We start from the raw sequence: 26,254 nt of genomic DNA, 5'->3' as shown, positions 1-26,254 counted from the left end.
AGACACACGCACATACACAGACACACGCACGCACACGCACACACACGCACACACACACACACACACACACACACACACACACACACACACACACACACACACATACACACACACACCAAGATAGACACAGACAGACACACACCCAGAGCCACCCGCCACACCCACAGTCCTATCAGAGAGACAGACTCACGCACATACACAAAGACTCACGCTTAAACAGCCGGAAAGAGCCTGACTGAATGATAACTATGTAAACGGACGTTTGCGTTTATTTAACAACCGATGTCATAATGTTCGCTTATCAGATACACGCATACGCTGTAAAAGTCATCAAATGTCTTTTATCTTTCTCAAGCACGCTTCAACCGGTTCAAATTTCCCGCACACACACCCATACAGGCACAGCCAGAGCCTCCCAAGCCACACCCAGACCCGAGCCGGAGAGACGCACACACATACACAGACACACAGTTCTGACCATAACAGAGCAAAGGCAACACAGCGATGCATACACCTTAGTTTATTAACTCTAACATAATATATTAACATAATATATAATTTAATTATAATAACATAATTTAAAACAATAATGACAATATAATATTGTATAATTATAATAACAGAATTTATTATAATAATTAAAATATAATACTGTATAATAGTAAATAATTATAATATAGTTTTAATAACGGTTGATATATTTATTTCATTAAAATCTATTTAATAATATTAAAATATCTCATTTTAATGTAATAATACCGGAATTATTAATTTAATTAAAATGCTAAGAAACTAATTAACAGAATTATTAATTTAATTCAACTGATAAGAATCTCATTACCGGTAAGGGGGCGGGGTTTATAACGGAAGCCCCGCCCAAAAGGGGCGTGGTGGTCATCAATCAGATTTTTTGACAGATGCCACCGGATATTACTCTCTCTAGCGATTTCTGAAAATGAGGTTTTATGGTATGAATCAATGTGGTGTAAAATATTACACTAACAAACAATAATTTCGGTGTTTGATCTGATCAAAATTTGTGTCAAAATATTATTTTATGATATTTACAGCTTGCTCTTATTTTCGGTGTTATTGTACAATTTTCTAGAAATGTTTTCTGGCAAAATAAAAAAAACTAAAGTAAAAATGTTAAAATGTTTAATATATAGCACAATTATTATTTGAAAGATTTTAGTGCTGTAGGTCTACTGTACATATTACTGTATTATCTATCTAAAAGTGCCATAAAAGACAATAACAGCAACACGATAACAATTTAACAATTATTATTAAGTTCTGTAATGATTACAAATAAGTTTTTTGGAAATCAAAATATCAGTTTCTCTCCATATAATTTAAAATATGAGCTCTCTTAATGTGCTTGTGACTTGTGTATTTTTTTTCCCAGATTGATATTACAATTCAAAAAGGGTGGTCTCTGACCACACTAATACAATGCACCAAAGGCTGCAGATATCTCCAGTTTTTTGCTGGAAATGAAAATCTTCCCAACAAGAATTTAAAGCATTTATCTTATTTGATGTAATTTTCTACAGAAAAAGATTATTATTAATGCAATTATTATTTTTCCCCATTTTTCTCTGCATTGTTTACAGCTTGATGACTCGTAAGACCTCATAAAAAAGTAAACAAAAATAAAGTTTGTTGTAAGAAAATTACAGAGTACCATAATTTATTGTATGTGAAGAGATTTTTTGTATATGATGATAATATTCATTCCCTCAACTCAATAGCAAACAGTGATAAATCCTTAATGATTAAAAAAAACAGCAAATGCCTGAAAATATTAAAGTAACTGATCAATATCTATTTACAAATACAATTAATAAAAATACAACATAATTAATGCATTAAATCAAAATCTAGTATGTTTAATATTTTATATAATAATGCATTCATTCAGGGTAATATTTTATAGTAAAAAATAGTTTAAATTACAATTTATAAGCAGCTGAATTCAAGTTAGTCGATCTTTCAAACAGCAGGTGGCACTGTCTGAAAAAGCGACAGGTCTGGAAGTGCAGGCTTAGCTGTCTGAGAGTGTGGTTTTGTCTCCGGGCTGCAGCTTCATAATGTTGAGACAATAAACAAAACAAGTAAGATTTGGGGGTGACAGGGATCTTATTACACAACTGCATGCATAGTACTCACCTGAGCCCTCAGTAAGTCCTTAGAGGAAAAAAAAAGTCCCATAAGCCTATCACATCAGCCTTCTATTTTAATGTATACGGTATGTAATAACTTGTAATTATTGTTCAAACAACATCTGAAGTCATTCAAGCCAGCTTAATCTGGAAGGTGTTGATTTATTTACAGTTAAGTGTAACACTACTTTTAACACTATTTGGACCCATGAGCATAATACCCCATACTGTAACATGATGGATATTAGTTACTTTGACTAGTCTGACCGTTTCTGTCTGTCTAGGTTCAGTTTTATCTCCAGTTAATTTGATTATTCTCACCCCGTTTCAGTTCTAATCATCACTCTTTTGTGTATTTCACTTCCTTAGGGTCCCCTGTATTATGTTAATGTGTACCTTCTTCTTCATTTGGATTACCTGGTTGTCTTAAATTAAAGGCTTTGGACTTAATTGATTTGCTTTCTTGTCTGTTTGGACATGTTCTGGGAGAGATACTTGTTTTATAATTACTGTCTTACAATGTTGTTTTATTATTAAAATACTTTTTTCTGTTTTTCCCTTTAGTTTATTTTGCCACTTAGTGCTGATTTGCCCCATTATAGTGGACCACAGTGAGGAACCCAGCAATGACCCAAAGGACTTTCTCATTGCATAAATTAAAGTGTTGTTCACAAAACTGTCTCGCTTTAAAGAGAAATCAGTTACAAAAGTAGTTTTAAAATGTGTATTAAACAGAACCTTTTTTTAGTCACAATTTACAATGTGGGGCATGTATTTACTGACATAAACAAACAAGGAACAATGCATTTATTAAAGGATTTATTCATCTTTCTTATTGGAAATAGTTGTTTACAGGCTCTACTTACTGCTTTGCTGCTGCAATTACTGTCAAATAAGTATTTTTTAAAATCATAAAAGAGTAAAACAATAAATAATCCCCTAATCCACCAAAGTAAACTTTCTCAGTTGTAAAATGCATCTAAAACATAATAGATTTGTGTGACAATTAAAGCAACTTTTTAAAAAAATCTAGTTTATTTAGTTTGGACAGATATGAAGACCTATTGAATACAAATAATCAGCCAAAAATATTTCCAGTGATCTTACATTTTTGGTCAACATTCCTAACTCAGAGGCTACAGCAATACAAACAGTTTATTTGTTTAGGTAATTTTACTTGAAATTGCAGAATTCAAAATGTTTTAAATTAACTCCTTATTTACTAAATGACAATAACATCATCAATAACATTCAACTGGAGCAATCTTATGTTCTACTGAAAGTCAAACACTTTCACTTGTACTTTCATCCAGAAAACCCCAATCACACCTATTCTCCATTTAACCTCTAAATGTTTATAGTTAATTATCTCTCCAAAATGTAATAGAAGTCTGTGGTGGAGCCACACCATCTAAACAGAGCTCATAGTAACCTCTTGTTTTCCCACATTCAGATTTGAGTTTGAGACAGACAAAGCAAAACACTGTATCACATCGAGTGCATGTAACAGATTTACAATAATCTGTATTATGACTAATCATCAAACCACATGTTATACAAGCACGAACAGATGGACATTTAATATTTGCAGCATCTTTTAAAATGATTGTTGAACAACCTCTAAGTGTATCCAGCTCTTTGTTGCTGCAGCCTTCATTGTCACATCTGTCAGATCGAGGACCTGGACCTTTCCACTCTCTCTGACACTGCCAGCAGAACTGAAAGGTTTTGCCATTATTTTCAGAGCAAACGGTGCACTCCACGCAGAGATTGGACATGTCTGACCTGGCAATCAGCCATTTACATCCAGGACACTAAAGAGAGAACAACTCTGTATCCATATCAAAGCAGTAAACCAACTTTAAAACTATAGACAATGAAATGGGTATAAAAAGTGTACATACGTTCTTAATCTCTGTCTTCTTTTTAGTAGCATTGTTGGCCAGTTTCTCCTCAAAGTATTCTTTCTCTTCAGCTGTGAGTTTGGCTAATTTACAGACTTCATTGTAAGACCACTGCTCTTTACACTCAGGACATCTCAGCTCTGGCTTACCCTGCAACAACAACAAAAAATAAGTAAATAATAGTATTACAAACTAATTGAAATGTTCCTATAAAAATGTTTAATACAACTGACTACTATAAAGATAAAGAAGTGTATTTTTGGCAACACCAATAACATATTTTGCTTATTTACCACTGAGGGGCAGAAAAGTTTCATGTTTGCTGTATTCTGGCCAAATTGGACATTTCCTCTCTTAATGAATCAATGCAGTTTGTTTCGAACATTTTTATATAATCTGCTCAAAAAAATAAATGAAACACTTGGTATTGCATTGTGTTTTTTAATTGTTCCCTGTATTTTGGAGCATTTATATTTTTATATGTCAGTCAGATATATAAAAACAATTTAATGTATGGATTTTACAGATGGCATATATGTAGAAATGTTCAAAATAAATATATATTATATATATATATATATATATATATATATATATATATATATATATATATATATATATATATATATATATATATATATATATGTTTTTAATATAAACAACTGCTCAGATAATTAAGCAACACTTGCGTCCTCCAGCTGATATCTGCAGTAGTCGGTCAGTGTTTGTGGACCAGTGATATGTCCACAGGATAATTCAGCTCGTAAAACATCTGGATCATCATCACAGGGGTCTGGTGGGAAAAAATAAAAGTTTTTTCATCTCAACATCTACTTACTTTAGTTTATTTATAGCACAATGCAGAAAAGACAAATTATAAAATCCAAATGGTATAAAAATAAAATTATAGGAATAACACAACAATACATGAACAAACACTCAAAAATGTCGTTTGTTCAAGCTATTTATATAAAATGAGCAGAAACAACACAATCCTTGAGTTTTTTTAGGGGGGACAACTTGTTTTGTTTTATGTTTTGTTTTATGTTCAGTACACTTAAATTTGTAAAAACTAATGTTAACCTAATTCCTTCATGTTTTACAATGAATATAGAGAAATAAACTACTAAAATGTTTTTGTTGAATTTCTTCCTTGTCTTGACATAAACACTGATGTGGTTCAAGAATTTCAAACGAGTTCCTCTTTGATTCTGCACATATGTATTTATGCAATGTCACTATTTTATTTTTACCTTTTAATCAAACCTTTATGCTCATTGACCATTTTTTCCTCTACTTTTTAATGCAAATATTTGGCCTGCTCACATTTGTGACAATAACTTAACAAAACAAAATGCTCTATAAAATCTAAAAATACAAAAATGAAATATTGTGATGTGGTAAGTGCTTTCTGTGAGAAATTCAAGTGCCTCAGGCAGAAAGTTGTCAAAGACCTTTTGTTTTGCTTTGTGTAAATTATAAGATGAACAAATATTTAGTCCTGGTCTCATTGCTAATGGCTTTTAATTTTTATTTTAAATAAAAAAGTACACTGTAATATACTTACCAATATTGCCAATCTTCTTCACAAAATTAATGCCCTTTTCAGATCCATCATACTGCTTCACATCATCCGACATGATGAGTTGTTTACTTTAACTGGATACTTCAGGTGTGTGTCTACCTCTTTAGTAGGACTTTTTTTCTTTCAGTTATTACTGAAAATCACATGATTGAGCTTCTTTTTGGGTGGGGCTCTTATTTTCTGTTTATATAACAGAACAAACGAAAGCACTGCAACACAAACAGAAGTCAGATAGATGAACCTCCTGCAGCCAGATCAGCCAGGCACCTTAATAAGCACGTTTGAGTAAAGTAAGTTTTTTTTTTTCAATTATTTAATGACTTTTTTGGATTGATCAAATGAAAAATTCAATGACAATTAATGAGGACAAATAATGAGGCTCATAATATTAATAATAATATGGATCAGCTATAATCCACATGACTGCAAATAATATAAGACAAGCAGACATGAATAAGAAACCACCAAAAAGTACATAATGTTTGTTTGTTGTTCACAGACGCCATATCTTATTTTTTCTGAATTCTTCAGTTATTATTTTGTGCAAATAAATTCATAAAATGAGCAGCAGGAATGAAATCCAGACAGATAATCTTAAAAAGCGGCAAAATACAGAACATGCTTTACATCAGTGTAAAGGGCCAAATGATGAACCTCCACACAAACAAGCGTCAAGATCTGCAGGTAAGATGCTACAATTCAGTCTTTCAATGTCAGATAGCAATGGAGTTGAATAAAAAAAACATGACACTGAGATTCTTTGCTTTTAAAATAGTGTAATGCACACCAGTTACTTTTGGATCACTCTTTAAATGTCTCTACTTACATGATACAAACAGTACAAATAACAGCACAAATAATGCATAAATATCTGGTTTTCACGCACCACATCTCCTCTCCTCTCGTCCTTTTTCTTCAAGAGAGAATGTATTATAATTATCTACTCGGTTTTTGTTTCTATGGTATTTTAAGATTTGTTCAAATATGTATTATTGCCAGCTATATCAGTAAGGCAATATTTAAGAATAAATTAAATTTGGAATTATAAAAAGATATTGTGCGCTGTTCATTCTTAAAACATTATATTTTGTATTAATTTTCATATTGTCCTCTACAGGCTACAGTGGACTGGTAAATCATGGAGCCACATGTTATCTGAATGCAACGTTGCAAACACTCTTCATGACGGAGGAGTTCAGAAAGGCTGTCATGTAATTGTTTTTTCAGCTGATTCAGAATATTAAAAATAACACACAGTCATGGTTATGTGCTTTATTAACGTGTATTGTGTTGTTTCACAGGTTAAAAGGAGAGACTGAAGAAAATGAAAATATATTTTCTCATCAACTTGGAAAGTTATTCATATCTTTAACCAGTAAAGGCAAAACTGGCTTTACACATGAAGTGATAAAAGCTCTTGGCATTAAATGTGGTAAGTTGATTATTATGTGCATAAATAATGCATTTTTAATGGCAATTTATTGATAAAGACTGTGTGTGAGGGACCAGTGACAGACATGGATGAATAAAAAATAATGAAATTATTTCAGCTCATGAGCAGCAGGACGCAGCTGAATATTATCAGAAGATTATGAATAAGCTTGATCCTGACATAGTCAAGGTATGATCCAAACATGATTTTGTGTTTAAAAGTGTGTGTGTGTGTGTGTGTGTGTGTGTGTGTGTGTGTGTGGTTGTGTTCGTGTGTGTGTATTTGTGTGTATGTATTTGTGTGTGTATTTGTGTGTGTGTGTGTGTGTGTGTGTGTGTGTGTGTGTGCGCGGGCGCGCGAGAGAGCCTTTAAACGCAGAACAGCATAGGCTAAAACATAAATGCAAAAAAGCATCTGATAAGCTATGTAATTCAAATATATAACAGTAAAATAACTTCAATGTTAAAGTACAAATCTAAATATACAAGCCAAACACTGTAAAACAAGTCATCTGTTTAATGGAGTTTTACAATATTTTACAGATGTTTCAGGGAACTGAAATACAATCTACAGTTTGTCCAAAAAACCATGAATACACAGAGGAAAAAAGTTTCTTCTCTTTGGCCATTTCAATGGATTCTTCTCTGGTTTCTTCCCAATGTAATTCTATTGATGTGGTAAGTATTATGATTTAACAAATATGACAATTTACAGATTATTTTTAAAAGTATGTCCAGACTGAGTATAACAGGAGCCCACATATTGGTAACTGGATTTTATATATATATTAATGCTGTCAAAATTAATGTGTTAACGCATGCGATTAATTTTAAATAATTAACGCATTTAAAAAAATTAACTCAATTAACGCAGTTGCAGGTTTTTTTTTACTTCCTGTTGTGGTGGACGTGTGTTCAACATGCAATAAATGTGGATAAGATCAAGGAAGCACTTTTTGAAGGCAAGTTTCAGTATAAAACAATTAGTCGCATCACCAGGGGCCTCATGTATCAACGCTGCGTACGCCAGGTTTCACGCTCAGAATCGCTCACGTTTGGATTTACTAACAATGAACTGAAGGTGGGAATGTGCGCAGCTTCACGGCAGCTTTCTGGCAGGCGTACGCACATTTTTTGTGCGTGTCTGTTTTATTTCCATTGGTGACTCCTAGAGGCAGTTGTGTTAAATTCCTCTCTACAAAGTGTCTGATCCTTGCAATGGCAGCTGTATGAGACGGGTTCATCTAGCAGGTATTTAAGGTTTCCATATCATACAGTTGACCAGCCAAACATTAAAGCACAATTTGCAGCGGTCGCCTGTTTCCCCAATGTAATCTGAGCGATGTACTGCACGCACATTGCTATAAAGACACTCTCTGAAGATGAATTTGCATACGTGAATCAGAAACATTTCCATTCAATAAATGTGCAAATAAAATATGATGCACAAACTTATTAATGATTCCTACTTGTCTTTCTCGTGATAAATAGTGGGCAAAATCTGATATGTAGCGGGGGAAAAAAGAGGAAAGAGTTCATCAGACGCTGGAATCGAACCGAGTTCATGATCGAAACGCGTCAAAATACGTTGACATGCATTTTACGAGTAGCGCCACAGAGACTGTTAAGGATACTGCAACATTTTACACCTATAAACCACACTATTTCTGTTCTAATTCACTCAGTGCGATGTTCAGACCCAACTGTGTTAACCGCATCAGCTAAACTCTCCCACTCTATTTTTTTCTTTTGTTGTTAATTCCGGAGAACAAACTTGCAAATAACACCGCTTTTCTCCGTTCTACCTCTGAAAGCAGCACCTTCAATTCACATTCTGTTCAAAGTTTCTCCTCTTGCCTGCTTTTGCTGTTGCTTTTTCGTTGGGTTTTGCCATTAGCATAGTCATTAGCATATTCATACGGGGGAGGAGGCAGGGAGGGGTTTTGTGCTCGTGCATGTTGCGCTCAGTTTCACGTTCATTCAGATGTACAAAAGAATATGCGTGAGATTCGGCGTACGCAGTGTTTCATACATCTGAACTTTTATCTGCACATTTACAGCTTTGCGTACGCAATGTTTTAGTATGATTTCCACGCAAGTCGTCGTACATGAGGCCCCAGGCGCTCCAGAGTTTCATGCAATTTCGGGTGTTTCATTTTTAACTTTCGACTTCTGTTGTAAGTTGATACCGCATGGCGAACAGAAAGAAAATCCTCCGCGTTTTGTGACTCAGTGTTCCTGTAAGGAAGTTTCAGTATTTTAAATGTGATTAATCACGATAATTTTTTTTTAAAAGGTGCGATTAATTAGTTAATTTTTTTAATCAATTGACAGCACTAATATATATATATATATATATATATATATATATATATATATATATATATATATATATATATATATATATATAGTTGAAGTCTGAAGAATTTTTTTTCTACCTGTTTTAATATTTCCCAGATGATGTTGAACAGATTGAGAAAATGTTCACAGTGTTTCCTCTAATGTTTGTTCTTCTGGAGAAAGTTTTATTTGTTTTATTTCGGCTAGAATAAAAGCAGTTTTTAATTGTTTTAAACCCATTTTAAGGTCAATATTATTAGCCTCTTTAAGCTATGTTTTTCTCGATTGTCTCCAGAACAAACCACTGTTATACAATAACTTGCCTAATGACCCTAACTTTACCCTAATTACCCTAGTGAAGCCTTTACATGTCACTTTAAGCTGTATAGAAGTGTCTTGAAGAATATCTAGTCTAATATTATTTACTGTCATTATGACAAAGAGAAAACAAATCACTTCAGAGGGCTAATAATTCTGATTTCAACTGTATATATAATCCCACGTATACTGTTTATACTTAATTTTAATTCTCTGCAATGCACTTATTCTGAATCCAACTATCTCTCCAATCTTATATGCTCTAATGAAGGTAACTCTGCTTCTCTGTTCTCACTATACAAGTCTTTCACTAACCCCCAGACTCACTACCATCTCACCTCCACTCAGCAGCTTTCTGTAATTCAATCATGACCTTTTTTTAATGAATAAATCTTTAATATTCACCAGCATCTTGGCTCACAATCCTTTCTGAGCATCACAACTTAACTTTACAATTCAAAGTTTTATTCTCCTCTTTTCAACTCCCTAAAAATTCAGAAATTTCTAATCTTATTTCCAAATCTAAGTTATCTTCCTCTCATTTAGATCCTCTCCCCACTGTTCTGGTTAAAGCCCGTCTCCCTTCTCTCATCCCTCTCATTTCAGCCATTATTCACTCTTCTCTTTCTACTGGAACTGTTCCTGCTTCTTTCAAAACTGCAGCAATTACTCCAATACTCAAAAAACCTGGTTCAGACCTATCTAATTTTAATAATTTATGACCTATTTCTAATCTACCATTTATTTCTCAAATCTTTGAAAAAATAGTAGCAACACAACTCCAATCCCACTTGTCTCAGAACAACCTGTATGAACAGTTCCAGTCTGGTTTCCGCCCACTCCACAGCACAGAAACTGCCCTGATTAAAATCACCAATGACCTTCTCATGGCCGCTGATTCTGGACTAATGTCTATTCTCATTCTCCTAGACTTGAGTGCGGCCTTTGACACTATTCATCACTATTCATGCCACTGCTGTTCTCGTTCATAGCCTTGTCACGTCTCGTTTAGATTACTGCAACTCTCTTCTCTTTGGTCTCACTCATAAATCTCTCCATAAGCTTCAGTTGGTCCAGAACTCAGCTGTCCGTATCATCACCAGGACCCCTTCTTCTCATCACATCACCCCTGTCCTGCAGCAGCTTCACTGGTTACCTGTTCATTTTCCAATTGACTTTAAAATCTTAATGTTAACATCCACAGCCATCCACAATCTCGCCCTTCCATATTTTTCTGCCCTCATCCACATTTCTGTTCCTTCTCGCACCCTGCGATCTTCTTCCTCCCTCCACTTGTCTGTTTCCTCTTCTCGCCTTTCAACAATGGACAACAGAGCATTCAGCTCTGCTCCGCGGCTTTGGAACTCATTACCACCTGCATCAGAAACACTGACTCCCTTACACTGTTCAAATCAAGACTCAAAACCCACTTATTTAAGATGGCTTTTAATACTTCATGAATTAATTTTATCTGCACTATTGCTGTGTATATTTTATTATTTCTCTTGTTGTTTTATTGCTCTTGTTGATTGTACGGTGTCCTTGAGTTGCCAGAAAGGCGCCTTAAAATAAAATTTATTATTATTATTATTATTATTATTATTATTATTATTAGGCTGACAGGAATTTTTGCATTTATCATGTTTCTTTATTTTTTTTTTACATTTCAGCAAAAGAGTTTTGATGCACGGTTTGAAAAAGTGTCCATGACAGATGACAATCGATTGTACTGTGAAATTTGCAAAAAGCAGACTTATATGGATGTGGTGAGGTTTCAATTTTGTAATTTTTTTATACTTACACATATTAAACATGTTTGTTACACAAATAATGTTAATGGAAATAAGTAAACCAAAAGACATGATGTTTGTCCAGAAAAACAGTGCCACTAAATGTAAGATGCTGCCATTATTCTAAATAACACTTTATTTATTTCAGGAGTGCACCATATCTGAATTGCCAGACATCCTAACTCTACAACTGAAGAGGTTTGAGTTTGATTACAGCTATAGGACTTACATGAAGAACGAGCGTCGAGCTGAAATTCCTTTCCGGTTAACAGTAAAGGTGTGAATAATTCGTCTCTCAGATAGCTTTAATTCTCTTTAAAGCTACTCTTATATTTTTATTTCTGACTTCCAGAGAGAAGACAGGTAAGTGTAATAAAGGACCAATATACAATTTTAGGTTGGTCAGTTTAACTTGTCAATTTTGAATTGACAGCATTATTTAAAGGTTGTCGGGAATTTATACTGGGCCTGTGGAGGAATTCTCTATGCTTGTTATTTATATTTTTACTTTTTTATTTATGTTCAGGCTTGTTATGGATGCACAGAAAAGAAAACACAGTAAATTAAACCTGATGCAGCTTTTTTGGCATGAAAAGGATTCACAGAACATAAGTCATTTGTTTACATTTAAACTTGTTTTTGTTTTTGTAATTATATGTTTTTCCACTCTAATATTTTCTGGGAGTGCTGCTGCGCATTTATTTGTTTAAAAATAAGTTATTTTAGTCAGGCATGTGCAGTGTATACAGTTGAAGTCAGAATTATTAGCCCCTCTGAATTATTCGCCCCCTGTTTATTTTTTCCCCATTTTCTGTTTAACAGAGAGCAGATTTCTTCAAAACATTTCTGCACATAACAGTGTTAATAACTCATCTTTAATAACTGATTTATTTTCTCTGTGTCATGATGACAGTAAATAATATTAGACTAGATATTCTTCAAGACACTTCTATACAGCTTAAAGTGACATGTAAAGGCTTCACTAGGGTAATTAGGGTAACTAGGCAGGTTAGGGTAATTAGGCAAGTTATTGTATAATGATGGTTTGTTCTGGAGACTATCTACAAAAATAAAGCTTAAAGGGACTAACAATATTGAGCTTAAAATGCTGTTTAAACAATTAAAAACTGCTTTTATTCTAGCCCAAATAAAACAAATAAAACTTTCTCCAGAAGAACAAATATTATCAGACATCATTTGGAAAATATTTAAACAAGAAAAAAAATTCAAAGGGGGCGAATAATTCTGACTTTAACTGTATGTTGGGAATGTTTATATATTGTACATTTAATGATTATTCATGTCTTTTTCAGGATGAGAGTGGTGTTGTTTATCAGTATGATCTGTATGCTTTGGTCAATCATGTTGGTTCTCTCAGTGGTGGACACTACTATGCTCATATCAAGTCATTTGAGGATCAGCAGTGGTATGAGTTTAATGACTCCAGTGTGCACAGGGTGGGTTTTCCTCTTTTTCATATATACTGTAAATATACAACTAAAGGTATTATCTTGGATAGAACTCAGAAACTTGTTCTTTGTGATAAAGATTTTTGTATAATTATAGTTTTTGTATTTTACTTCATTTGATATTTTTTCCTTCATTGTATTCATTTTGTAGTGCTTTTGTTATTTGTATACACCCAGAGTCTGAGAGTAACATCATTTCAAGTCTTTGTATATCTGTACATGTGGCAGAATTGACTTCAATTTCACTTTCAGCCTTTTATTATTTTATGTTTTGCAGATTCGGTTTGATGAAAGGTAAGTTATCAATCACTTATTTTAATATGGTTTATTGCATCTTTTAATGCATTTAATTTTCTTTCCACTAGACAACTGCCAACCCACCTTATCTCTGAGACAGCATGTTTACTTTTCTTCAAGAAACGTAAGTAGAGATGAAAACTTTGTTGATCAGATATCTGTTAATTAAGGCAAACATTCATAACTGTTTATATATGTATATATGTATGTGTGTATGTATGTATGTATGTAAATTAGGAGTATATTACATATATAAGACCCATAAGCCATGGCTCACTGTAATTATTTTAGCATTGTTAGATGTAGAGCAGAGGACCTATAATCTTTTAAGCTGTTATGAATTTATTGCAATCCACAGGCGTATTGCTTTTGTAAAATGTTCACAGATTTCAACAAAGCAAATAAAACTTATTTCTTTAGCTCAATACTGGTCGAATGTTTGCCAAGAAACAGTCACAGCCATGTGTTTGTAGAGTAACAATGCCTTTACACCACACTGGAATATTGTAAAAAGCATTCACATCCTCATACAACTTGAGGTTTAATTTATAAACTGGGAAAGCTACAATTTGTAGCATGTGAACAATGCATGTGGAATCAGATAAAAACAAAGGCACTTCCAGTGATAAAATGTGATTTTAAATATTGTCCTGGTTTTTACCTTTTCCAGTTTAGATGTTTTCATACAAAAGTAATATGAACATAAATAAAGGCAGCAGAGTTTAGAAACATAATTGTCTTCCTTATTTGTTGCCTTGAACTCAAGTGTCTACTAAATGAGTAAAATGTAAATGTAATGCAAATGTAATCCTCAGAACAAGGACAGGAACAGTCCACTACTGTGACAACAGCTTCCCTGGTGGCAACAGGTAGAAAATGTAAAAAGCCTGTGAATAGATTAAATCTACATGATCTATTTTCTGGTAAACATTTTAAGTTGTTGTTCTTTTTTATTTATTGTGTTTGACATTAGGGGAATATAAACATCATCAATATGAGCACACAGACGCTTTCAGTGAACCACAGCAGAACACAGCAGGACCAGAAGCTGATATTAAGGCTGAGAGTCTTAAAGAGATATCAGAGGGTCAAACATGTGCCACTAACATAAACACTGACTCAAAAATAGACAAACACTCTTCAGCAAAAATAAGAGGTATGCTTTAATACAGATATTTACCGATAAAGCCTCATTTTTAAGATCTCACATCTCCTTGACCACTTTGAACATCTGTCTGTTCTCATCTTTTTTTCTTGATTCTAGTTTGCTTTTTAACCGCATCCACCAAAGAAATCTTGTACATAAATATATAAAACCATCCCTTATTTTCTTGTTCAGCACTTAAAAAGCAAATCAATTATATCTTCAGATTTATGTGTTGTATTAAACAGCAACAGTACAGATTTATTTATTAATGCACTTCTTAACAATAAAGTGACACGTTATTTGTCACTTAAACATTTGCTTAAATAACATTGCATGTCAAAGTCAGTTTATATCGTCTGTAAACTTTTGAAAATTCTTGCTTAATTTATGTTATTCTTGCATCTTTTTTAGGTTCAGAAATTATAGAGACTACTCTCTCAGTAAGAACACAGCAACAGAGAAAGCAAGGTAAAGGGGGAGGAGATATACAAAGAGCAAACTCATTGCCCAGTATGTATAAAAGTCTCAAAAAATGTCCTAAAAACTGTCTTTAACTTAACTAAAAGGGAAAAATGCTAAGTAAAAGTACATTTTATAGAAGGACAACAATGATGCCAACCTAAAATGCCCATCCAAAACCTGCGATTTGAGCCAATAAAGAGCCTGCAAGCCTGAAGTCACATCTTCTTTTAATCTTTTACATTTCGCATTATTTGCAAAAACATTACATATAGGTACATGCCTAATTATAAATTAGTTACATTACATTGTAACAATATACAGTTGATTATACTCACAAATTGACAACATTCAAAATATCCCAAAACAGCTGCCTCAAAAAATAATTGGGTTGGGAACCATTAAATAACGGGACATGATAAAAGGCAAAATTCTGTACAATTTTTATAAGCAAATTAAATTGCTACAAATTGATATGAGTGTAAAAGCAGCACTTTCTCAAGGAATGGCAGCATAGAAAGAAAGACACTTATACATTTGATTTTAGGCTTACTGAAACAATTTTACAATAAATGTCTGCTTCCATAAGGTCAACATCCAAAATTGCATCAGAAAGGTTGGCATCCTCTGTCTGAGATTGTGGAGAAAAGCACATTTCTGGATAAGAGCCACTATTCCATTCCAGGCAGTGCAGAAGCACCAGACACAGCCATGTGCAAACTGAAGGAGGAACAGAGGTGGTAAAATAAACAAAATAACTTATTCTTATAACATCACCCAATAAATGTTAATTCTGTCATCATTTACTCTCCTTCAAGTGGTTCTGAACCTGTTTGTGTTTCTTATTCCGTGAAAAGTACTAAAAACTGTAACCTCTTCTTCGGCCTTTGTCCCATATGGTTGCGGGGTCGGCTCTTTTTGAACAAGTCCTCTATTTTAGACTTGTCCATATAACAACTTTTTTTTACACCTTCCTGCCGGCCTGTCATATGGGCCTGCCACACTCATACACTATAGACAGTTTAGCCTACCCAATTCACCTGCAGCATGTGTTTGGACTGTGGGGAAAAGTGGAGCACCCGGAAGAAACCCACGCGAATGCAGGGAGAACATGCAAACTCCACACATAAATGCCAACTGAACCGAGGTTCGAACCAGCAACCTTCTTGCTGTGAGGCGACAGTACTACGTACTGCGCCACTGCTTTGCCCAATAAAAACCTGTAACCATTACTATTTTTTTTTAACCTTGGAAGTCAATGGTTACCGGTTGTCAGCCTTCCAAAAAATATTTTCTTTTGTGTTCAACAGAATAAAAAAACTCAAAAATAATCAGAACACGTAAAGGCTTAGCAAATGATTTTAAAAATATATATATTTTTTATTGAACTGTCTCTTAAACATTTATAACATTTGATGGATGTTAAAATAAATGCACATCATGTTTTCACTCTGTGATATTTTCATCATGTGAACAGTGTGGATGATGCTGGAGATGCTCCATTTGACTCTTCTTCTGCTGTACAAGACGTCTCCTCTTCACCTTTACAGGAGATCACTAGCAGAGCGGCACCTGCGGATGACATTTTGTGTCTTAAAATACAAAAACTCAAAGCAAAAATTGAGTTACTGGATATTAAGAAGGAATATTATGCACAAAAACTGAAAAAACTGACCAACAGTTAATGATTTTCTGTGTGAAAATGAAATGAAAAATTTGTCATATTGTCCATCTGAAAATAAAGTAAACTGTGGGCAAATAAAATAAAGTTTACAAATTGTTTGTTGTTGCGTATTGTCAAGACCAAATAGAATCTAGGGACCAAAATTTAAATCTGAAAATCATAACACATACTCACAAACAACAATATGTCCACTAGAAGACAGACAAAATATTGCATTGCATATTCTATTGTAAACACACTTAAACATTAAACTAAATAGATTAAAGGTCTCAACAATATGTGTAAATCTGCATTTTTTTATGGGTTCTGATTTAATGTGGGCCAAATAAATAAAATAAATAAAAAAACACCCACATTATATAATATATTGTAAAGCTCATCCATTCGTGGAAATCACAGTCAACCAATGGTATTGTCAAAAAGGATCTCTATTTTCATCTTCAAGCTCTCCTGAAACACCAATGAAATTGAGACTGAAGCAAACCCCTCAGAAACCAAAACAGATCTACACCAAACACCAAATTAGAGTAAACAAAATAAGTTAATTGTTAAGTTTTATTTCTCAAGTGTAGTTTAACGGAGAGAAGTTTGTCATTTAAACATAACAGTTTTAATAACTAATTTCTAATTATATATGTTTTTTATTTGTGTAATGATAACAGCACAATGTTTGACTTGTTATTTTGCAAGACATTAGTATTCAGCTTGAAGTAACATTTAAAGGCTTAACTAAGTTAATTAGGGTAATTAGAAAAGTTACTGGATAACGTTCGAGGTTACTAAAGTAACCCTTCGTTCCCTTTCGGGGGGAACTTCTGCACTATAAGTGGATTTGATGTTCTAAATCCACGTATGGGAGCCCATTGAAAGCGCCATAATGACTGCACCTTACCAACACCCACCATGAGAGAGCGGTCAGGCAAGCGTGACGCACCCAAATCATGAGAGGCGCGGTCCTCCAACGTGCCCTTGGCCCTAACTTATCCCACTTCAAAAGAAGCTTTACGGAATAGGTATATTTTTTTGGGAGTCGCTAGCGTCTAGATAATTCTAGGAATATACGACAGTACGTTGGGAAGCGTGCCATCCCAGTAGGGAGGACGCTGCGGAGATCATCCGCACCCAATAGGGAGACAAATGGAATTACATATGGACTAACCCTGAGAAGGGGGAGTCCGCATAAGAAGTCGGTTAGCGGATAGGGAAAGCACTGGTCCACCCAGGGGGGGGAACTTAACCGTGGCGGAAAGCATATGGGGATCACCAGCGGGGATTGGCCATAGCAGGCACCTGTACCCAAAAACGCAGGCTGACCAGCGGGCAGACCTAACGTAGTGGGCCAGCAAGTGACTCCTCCGCTGAGTCAGTGCTGGGGGCCTCGGAGGAATCTGCAGGGCTCACCGAAAGGGGAACTTTACTGACAGACAGGAGGGTGCACATCTCTCCGTGTTAGGGAAAAAAGGCACCGCAAGCGTGCTACAACACCCCACCGAGTTGTTTCCTCAATCACTAAAGGTCCCTAACACCCTTGAGGAAACCGGCTCCACTCGCAGATTATAAAACCTTGCAAATGTGTTGGGTGTCGCCCAGCCCGCAGCTCTACAAATGTCTGTTAAAGAAGCACCACGCGCACACGCCCAAGAGGATGCAACGCTCCGAGTGGAGTGCGCACGCAATCCTGGGTGACGCGGCTGGCCTCTGCTTAAATAAGCACATGAAATAGCCTCCACAATCCAGTGGGATAATCGTTGTTTCGATACGGCACTTCCCTGCTGCCGTCCGCCATAACAGACAAAGAGCTGCTCAGAAGATCTAAAATTCTGAGTACGGTCCACATAAATGCGCAGAGCGCGACTGGACAAAGTAAGGACAGGGCTGGGTCTGCCTCCTCCGGGGGCAGCGCTTGCAGGGTTACTACCTGATCTCTAAGGGGAGTGGTAGGAACTTTAGGCACATAACCCGGATGGGGTCTCAGAATAACGTGAGAAAATCCCGGCCCGAATTCCAGGCACGAGTCACTGACCGAAAATGCCTCCAGGTCCCCGACCCTCTTAATGGAGGCCAACGCGACCAGCAGAGCTGTCTTCAGGGACAGAAATCTTAAGGATACTGTATTGAGTGGCTCGAAGGGATCAAATCGCAGGCTCGTGAGAACGAGGGCGAGATCCCAAGAGGGCGTGAGAGGGGGGCGAGTTGGATTAATTCGCCTAGCGCTTCTGAGGAACCGGATGATGAGGTTATGCTTTCGCACGGTGCCGCCAGCCACCGCGTCATGGTGAGCGGAGATGGCGGCAACGTAACCTTGAGAGTGGAGGGCGACAGCCTGCTATCCAGCTTCTCTTGAAGGAAAGAGAGCACAACACTAATCTGGCAGTTTCGGGGGTCTTCTCTGCGAGAGACACACCATTCAGTGAATAGACTCCACTTCAGGGGGTAGGCGCGCCTCGTAGAGGGGGCTCTAGCCTGAGTGATGGTATCAACCACCGCGGGCGGCAGGTTACCTAAGTCTTCCTCGCGTCTATGGACCACACGTGAAGGTTCCAGAGATCGGGGCGAGGGTGCCAGATGGTGCCTTGTCCATGAGAAAGTAGGTCCTCTCTTAAAGGGATCTGCCATGGGAGGGCCGTCGCGAGGAGGGAGAGCTCTGATATCCAGGTCCGGTTGGGCCAGAGGGGCGCAACTAACAGAACCTGCTCCTCGTCCTCCCTGACCTTGCACAGTAACTGCGCGATCAGTCTCACTGGGGGAAACGCATATGCGTATGCCCCGAGGCCAGCTGTGGGCCAGTGCATCCGTGCCGAGAGAGCCCTCGGTCAGGGAATAAAACAACTGGCAATGAGCGTTCTCGGAGGAAGCAACAGATCGATCGCCTCCCGAATCGCGCCCATATCAGCTGAACAGACTCGGGGTGGAGTCTCCATTCTCCAGAGTGAAACTGCTGCTGTGAGAGCACATCGGCTGCACGGTTGAGCATACCTGGGATATGAATGGCGCGCAGCGACTTCAGCCACGGGTGACTCCAGAGGAGCAGACGGCGGGCGAGCTGAGACATGTGGCGAGAGCGCATACCCCCCATGCGGTTTATATATGCTGCCGCCGCCGTACTGTCCGTCCTGACCAGCACGTGTTGTTGCTCCAACACCGGAGAAAAACGGTGGAGAGCGAGGAACACTGCCAACAGCTCTAGGCGATTGATATGCCAATGCAGCTGGGCACCTACCCACAGGCCCGCAGCTGCATGCCCACGACACACGGCTCCCCAGCCTGAGCTGGAAGCATCTGTTGAGACAACAACAAGACTGGACGCCTGTCCCAGAGGCACACCGGCCTGCAGGAACGAGGGGTCGTTCCAGGGGCTGAGGGTGCGGCGACACAGTGCAGTAACAGAGACTCGGTGTATGCCCGCATGCCATGCGCGTCTTGGAACTCGACCTTGAAGCCAGTGCTGAAGTGGTCTCAAATGGAGCAGTCCGAGCGGCGTGACAGCCGCAGCAGAAGCCATATGCCCCAGGAGCCTCTGAAAATATTTCAGGGGGACCACTATTTTGCTGTTGAGCTCCCTCAGACAGTTCAGCAGCAGGCGAGCGCGCTCTCCGGAGAGGCGCGCTACCATGGTGACCGAGTCCAGCTCCATTCCGAGAAAAGAGATCCTCTGCAACCTTTCCCAGTTGACCTGCAACCCCAGTAGGCGGAGATGCCGGAGCACCTCGTCTCTGTGCGCAGTCAATTGCTCCCGAGAGTGGGCTAAAATCAGCCAATCGTCAAGATAATTGAGTACGCGGATGTCCGCGAGCCGAAGGGGCGCTAGGGCACCCTCCGCGAGTTTGGTGAAGACCCGCGGAGACAGAGAGGGCCCGAAGGGGAGGACCTTGTACTGCCATGCTCGACCTTCGAACGCAAACCGCAGAAACTGACGGTGGCGTGGAAGAATGGAGACATGAAAATACGCGTCCTTCAGGTCTATGGCTGCAAACCAATCCTGAGGGCGGACGCATCAGAGGATGCCCTTCTGCGTAAGCATTCTGAACGACAGCTTGTGAAGGCAGCGGTTTAAAACGCGCAGATCTAGGATTGGCCATGACCCACCGCTCTTTTTGGGTACGATGAAGTACGGGCTGTAAACCCACTCTCCATCTCGGCTGGAGGTACCGGCTCGATTGCACCCTTCGCCAGGAGGGCAGCAATCTCCTCTCGCAAGACAGGGGCGGACAGGGGATTGACCCTGGTAAAACACACGCCCGTGAACTTGGGAGGCCGTTTCGAGAACTGAAGTTCGTAGCCGAGTCTGATTGTGCGTATGAGCCACCGCGAGGGGCTGGCCCGCGCTAACCAGGCAGGCAGAGCCCTCGCTAATGACGTCATCGCAGCAATCGCTGACGTACCCGCGGAGGGGCAGCGCGGAGCGGGTGTGCTGATCCGGGGAGCGCGAGGGTCTGAGCTGGAGAAGAGCGATTCGCTCTGGCTCCGCACCCTGACTCCGGAAAAGGGGCTTGGGGGCTGGGAGAGGGGAGACCGTCCCCCCAGCACCCGTGAGCCGCTGACGGAGCATGTAGACCCTGCGAGCTGAGAGGCGGCGCGTCCCCAACTGGCAGGGCTTGCAGTGCTCGTGAGCCACTGGCGGAGCGCACCTAACCTGCGAGCTAGAGAGCACAGTGTCTCAGACTGGCAGATTTCGGGCTGACACATCCGGGGAAGTGAAAAAGTGCCCTTTCATTTCATGGCAGTAAAAGGTGCCGTTGGAAATGGCGCCCCGCCCTCCAGCAGGGAAGAGCAAGTTCCCTCTTCTCCAGATGACCTGTCCCAGGGACGCTTCGCGGTCCGTTGCCGGACTTAGCGGCGTTCTGGGCAGGGGAAGCTGCCTGCTTCCGAGGTGCTCGACGCGCTCGCTTCGCCAGAGGTGTGTGCGGGGGCGGTGCAGCTCTTGTAGGTGGGCGCCTTCGGCGAGGAGCAGGTATGGATGGCACGGCGGGCGGAGCGGGCTTACGGATCCGCCGATAAGACATCACCCATCAGACTGCTCTCACACTGCCTCGAATTCCTGGGTGAATTCGCAGACAGTGTCGCCGACCAGCTTGGGATATGGGCGAGTCAAGAAAGCGGACTTTGTCGACTTCGCGCATACCAGCCAAGTTTTAGTCAGGGGTGGGGCTCCTGGATCACTAGTGTGGACATCGTCCTCCCCAAACCACACGCAGCAGACTCAGTAGTCGGAAGAGCTAAGTCGGCGGCGGTGCGGAGCTCGTAAGCCTGGGTTGGACCCACCCTCGTGCAGCTCGGCCAGCGCCTGCGCTTGGTAGCGCTGGTAGGTGGCTATCGCATGCAAGGCGGATGCAGCCTGGTCCGTAGCTTTGTAAGCTCTACCTCCGATGGAGCCGAAAACTCACAGGCTTTGGATGGGAGACGAGGCAGACCCCGCTAAGAAGAGGCGCCGCGCGGATTAACCGCCATCGCGCACTCAACCTGAGGAATCGCCACATACCCCCTGGCCACTCCACCACCAAGAGTGGTGACAGTAGCGGGACACGCAGCATGAGCAGAAAAAAAGTGCTCTTTAAGACCGCGTGAGCCTACTGTGCGTCGCCGGGAAGAAGGGATCGCCGCTCTAGTCGGTCCGGCCGCGGAGCTGGGGGATAAGCCATCTCCAACCCACGGCCGAAGCAGCCCGGGAAAGCACGGCTAACACGTCCGTTTCAGTATCCGTTTTGACAGCACTCACCTGCCCGAAGGGGGCGAGCGGGTCCGGATTATCGTCGGACAATGAAAGCCCACCCTCCGATGCCGCGGGGGACATCTGATCTCCGGTGTCAGCGAGCGTGAGAGCTACCGTCTGATTAGACGGATCACTCCCAGTACCTGAAGCTTGGATGGAGTGCTTGGAGGAGCGAGAGGTCCGCGAGCCCTTAGGCAGCGGATTATCTCTCGCTGGAACCCTCAGATCTGCCCGAGCTCTGCAGCAGGCGACTGGGGTGGCTCACTCTCTTACGAAAGTTAGCCGCGATCTCAACTGCGCGACGGTCATGGCATCGCAGTGACGACATGAACCGCCCCCGAGCACCGCATTAACATGCAGGACCCCCAAACATGTAATGCAGTGATCGTGCCCATCATCCGGAGCCAGGAAACCCCCGCAACTAGAAACACACAGTCGGAGTGCCGTCCTGAAAAGGACGTGCTGCACGACTGTGTTGCTCTTTTAGGAAAACTGCAAACTGCACCGCTCTGGAGGACCGGACCCAAAGGGACGCCAGGCAAGGGAGAAAATCCAGCTCGACCATCTGCCGCTGCGTGGACTCGCTCTAGACCGGGAGACACACGTTCGGTCGATGTGGCTGTAGACAGCAAGAGGAACCCTCATGAAGCTCGATCAGAAAAGTCTCTGAAGCGAAAAGGATAGCGTCTGCTGGCGCCAGGTGTGCTTATATGCTCAGTTAATTGCCGATGCAGCACACCTGCGCAGGCTTACGCTGCCAATTCATGGCTTTCATTGGCCCGTTCAATACTCTTTCAGACGAGCGGCTTCTGAACCGAATCTCCCATACGTGGATTTAACATCAAATCCACTTATAGTGCTGAAGTTCCCCCCGAAGGGGAACAGTGGTTTGTTCTGTTGACAATATATGTTAGCCCCATTAAGAAACTTTTAAAAGGGACTAATAATATTGACCTTAAAATATGTTAAATCTTTTGTACAAGCTAAATTAAAATAATAAATACTTTACAAAATACTCTAAAATGAATCTTTACACACCAAAGGCAGCACAAAAAAAGAACTCTTTTTCATTTATTCATTTTATATTCGGCTTAGTCTCTTTATTAATCAGGGGTCGCCATAGCGGAATGAACCACCAACTATTCCAGCATATGTTATACACAGCGGATGCCCTTCCAACTGCAACCTATCACTGGGAAACACCCATACACACTCATACACTATGGCCAGTGTAGTTGATCAGTTCCCCTATAGCACATGTTTGGACTGTGGGGGAAACCGGAGCACCCGGAGGAAACCCACACCAACACGGAGAGAACATGCAAACTCCACACAGAAACACCAACTGACCCAGCCGAGACTCGAACCAGAGACCTGAGTGCTGTGAGGTGAACATGCTACTCACTGCGCCACCATGACACCCCGAGAACATTTTTGCAAAATGTAATTTTAAGAGTTCCCACTTAGATATGCTTGGCACTTATAGCAGGTTTGGCATGCTGTCCCAGGAGAGAACCCTGAGCTCGGAGATAATTTAGCTCAGGGCTCCCACCCGGTCTAGAAGCATATCAGGAGAACTGAGATCAGGTAGGTCTCGATCGCTCCCCAAAAAATGCCTCTAGCTCGGGACAGCAGCCGAGTATTTCAAAGAATTTCCCCCAAAAAGCTAGAAAGTTTTTACTATATCCGGCTGCTGGATATAGTAATTAAGGAATGAAGAAAGAGTAGGGGGCTCCAGTTGGAGCAAAGTTTGAAACTGACTCCTGTGGGAGCCAGAGCGGGGGAGGGGGTTGGGGAGAGACTAGTGAAGGGGGATCATAAGCGGTGGACGGGGTTGGCTCATTAAGAGTCAAAAATATGCTCAAGGAACACTCCAAACGGAGATAGAGCAGGGAAGTGGCAGCGCTATATATGAATATATATGTATATATATATATATATATATATATATATATATATATATATATATATATATATATGAGAGTATATATATATATATATATATATATATATATATATATATATATATATATATATATATATATAATGGGGTAATCTAAGGCCTGGAGGGGGTGATCAGGAGACTTTTGTGAGTCGGAATAGGCGCTGCGGGAGTTGGGTGCAGCAATTTTTTATTTTATTTTGCCATTTCTAGCAGAAATCGTGAAGTGTGATTTGGGTGGTGGAGATTTCTGCTAGAGGGTGAGTGGCAAGTTTGGCCAGACTACTGCTGAAGTCGATGCTCGAGGAACACTTCGACTGGAGATAGAGCTGGGAGTGACAGTGCTCTATGTAAATATATATCTATAAACGAAAGTCCATATATATATATATATATATATATATATATATATATATATATATATATATATATAATGAGTTTCAGTGGCCTGGGGGTCAGTGACTGACCCCTGTGGGGGTCGGCGCCCGGGGAACAGGGCAAGCTGGCCTACTCTAGCAGGAGTCTGGGAAAGGGGAATTGGACAGTGAAGACTCCTGTTAGAGGGTGACGGGATGAGTTGGGTGCTCAAGGAGCACTCCGTGAGGAGATGGAGCCGGGAGTGACAGCGCTATTATAAAAATATATCTATGTACGTGCGTACATATATATATATATATATATAAGATGAAGGTTGCTAAGGCCTGGTATGGGCGGTGAGGGTGGCTCCTGCGGGAGTCACAGCTCGAGGTAACACTTCTGCGGAAGTCAGAGCTTTAGGGGGGGCGGCGTCGGGCAGGAGACGGGAAATGGGAGGGGGCTGTGAAGACTCCTGCGGAAACGGCCGGGGTGGCGGGGTGACGGGGGCTTGGATGAAACTCCAATTACCTATGTGGCTAGGGGAGAAAACTGAGTGTTACTCAGGCTAGAAGGAAGAAAAAGAAGAAGGTAAGGTCGCTGGGTCACGCCCTCGCCCTTGAGTGGATGGGGATGATGGCTGACGAGAGCCATCTGGACTTCTTTGGGGGGCCAGTGGCTAGGACGCATGTCTTGAAGGCATCAGGTGACCACCTTCCTAGAATCTGGACTTGTTGCTGCCCTTTGTACTTCTGTGATGGCTGCTCATATTCTGAAACATAGTATACAGGAATAAGAGAAGTAATTCAACACCTTTAATACTTTTCCCACACATTTAAAGACCTTATCACCACTTTCAATCAAAAATGCTGGCGAGATTTATCTTACAGAATATTTACTAAATATTAAAATGTAATAAATGAATCCAACTAAACATTCGAATACAGACACATGTATATTAAATCTAGCCGATTCGACAGGTTGTCACCTATAGAGCTGCAGACTGATAGTGTTGCAGGAAACAAGTGGCAAGCTGTCAAACCTTAGTAGAATTTTACTGATTACGTAACTACCTAGTATCCTGATATTCACGGCTTGAATACAGTCAAACTTTAGCATACAATTATATCTTTTACAACAATAAATGTATTACCTTGTAAAGGAATCTAAGACTTTCTAATACTGTAAAGGCCCTCAACTTCTCTATATTGACTTATCAGCCCCCAACACCTTCTGATACTCCTCAGACACCCTGTGTAAGAGTGACTGGGAGAAGCCTGTGAAGCAAAAACTATTATAAGTATCTCTAAATCTGAATCGTGTTACTGGGTGGGTTGTGTCATCTGTAAATGGAAAAGGGGGGTGCAAAGGGAGAATAAGGCTCGGCGGAGCGACTCTGCTATACCGGAAGTGCGGATGGTAATCAGCGTTGAAGCATTAAGAGGGGGGTGGGAGGTGGGATGGGGGAGGCTCGAATGTATAATAGATTGTCCTTGTATAATTGATTAGTTTGCTTATTAGAGACAGTTCTTCATCCTGCAAAGTAAGATTAGCTATACTGTGATGGGATGAGGGATGAATTTGATGTTAGCTCGGAATTTCACAAAACTAAGTCTAGTGTGAATATGACATTAAAGGTGTGGGCTGTATAGGTGGAAA

The 26,254-nt window shown here is 40.0% G+C and overlaps 2 protein-coding genes across 10 annotated transcripts; one reads left to right on the top strand and one right to left on the bottom strand.

The window, feature by feature from the left end:
• Window positions 1-2,967: 2,967 nt before the first annotated feature.
• On the bottom strand, window positions 2,968-5,734 carry LOC147837610 (E3 ubiquitin-protein ligase RNF19A). Its single transcript, XM_087312729.1, has 4 exons — window positions 5,637-5,734; window positions 4,759-4,862; window positions 4,070-4,219; window positions 2,968-3,979 (listed from the first exon to the last, which is right to left on the bottom strand). The coding sequence occupies exons 1-4, from the start codon at window positions 5,707-5,709 to the stop codon at window positions 3,527-3,529; spliced, it is 780 nt and encodes a 259-aa protein (XP_087168855.1). The 5' UTR covers window positions 5,710-5,734; the 3' UTR covers window positions 2,968-3,526.
• A 116-nt stretch (window positions 5,735-5,850) lies between these two features.
• Window positions 5,851-16,683, top strand: LOC147837609 (ubiquitin carboxyl-terminal hydrolase 50). Of its 9 annotated transcripts, none has more exons than XM_087311313.1 (16): window positions 5,851-5,944; window positions 6,154-6,338; window positions 6,772-6,865; window positions 6,956-7,086; window positions 7,205-7,275; window positions 7,629-7,763; window positions 11,414-11,509; window positions 11,682-11,810; window positions 12,847-12,990; window positions 13,280-13,296; window positions 13,368-13,423; window positions 14,115-14,168; window positions 14,273-14,455; window positions 14,858-14,914; window positions 15,495-15,642; window positions 16,383-16,683. In XM_087311313.1, the coding sequence occupies exons 2-16, from the start codon at window positions 6,215-6,217 to the stop codon at window positions 16,588-16,590; spliced, it is 1,647 nt and encodes a 548-aa protein (XP_087167439.1). In that variant the 5' UTR covers window positions 5,851-5,944; window positions 6,154-6,214; the 3' UTR covers window positions 16,591-16,683. The 9 variants fall into 9 exon arrangements, with proteins under 9 accessions (XP_087167439.1, XP_087167437.1, XP_087167436.1 ...); XM_087311311.1 differs by having other exon boundaries at window positions 5,866-5,944; window positions 15,495-15,645; XM_087311310.1 differs by having other exon boundaries at window positions 5,866-5,944; window positions 14,115-14,177.
• The last annotated feature ends 9,571 nt before the right edge of the window (window positions 16,684-26,254 follow it).

Source organism: Danio rerio, chromosome 25, assembly GCF_052040795.2.
Source record: "Danio rerio strain M-AB ecotype USA chromosome 25, GRCz13ab, whole genome shotgun sequence".
Lineage (NCBI taxonomy): Eukaryota > Metazoa > Chordata > Actinopteri > Cypriniformes > Danionidae > Danio > Danio rerio.
This window is presented reverse-complemented; position numbering and strand designations above follow the sequence as displayed.

Bases quoted from the DNA above. Each gene is read 5' to 3' on its own strand.
- LOC147837610 (XM_087312729.1), bottom strand. From the start codon at position 5,709: ATGTCGGATGATGTGAAGCAGTATGATGGATCTGAAAAGGGCATTAAT. The intron at 4,863-5,636 runs GTAAGTATATTA...TTTTCCCACCAG, and splicing joins GAAGAAGATTGGCAATATTG to ACCCCTGTGATGATGATCCA. The intron at 3,980-4,069 runs GTATGTACACTT...TTCTCTCTTTAG, and splicing joins AGAAGACAGAGATTAAGAAC to TGTCCTGGATGTAAATGGCT.
- LOC147837609 (XM_087311308.1), top strand. From the start codon at position 6,215: ATGAGCAGCAGGAATGAAATCCAGACAGATAATCTTAAAAAGCGGCAA. The intron at 7,764-11,413 runs GTAAGTATTATG...TTTACATTTCAG, and splicing joins AATGTAATTCTATTGATGTG to CAAAAGAGTTTTGATGCACG. The intron at 13,424-14,114 runs GTAAGTAGAGAT...TGTAATCCTCAG, and splicing joins TTTACTTTTCTTCAAGAAAC to AACAAGGACAGGAACAGTCC.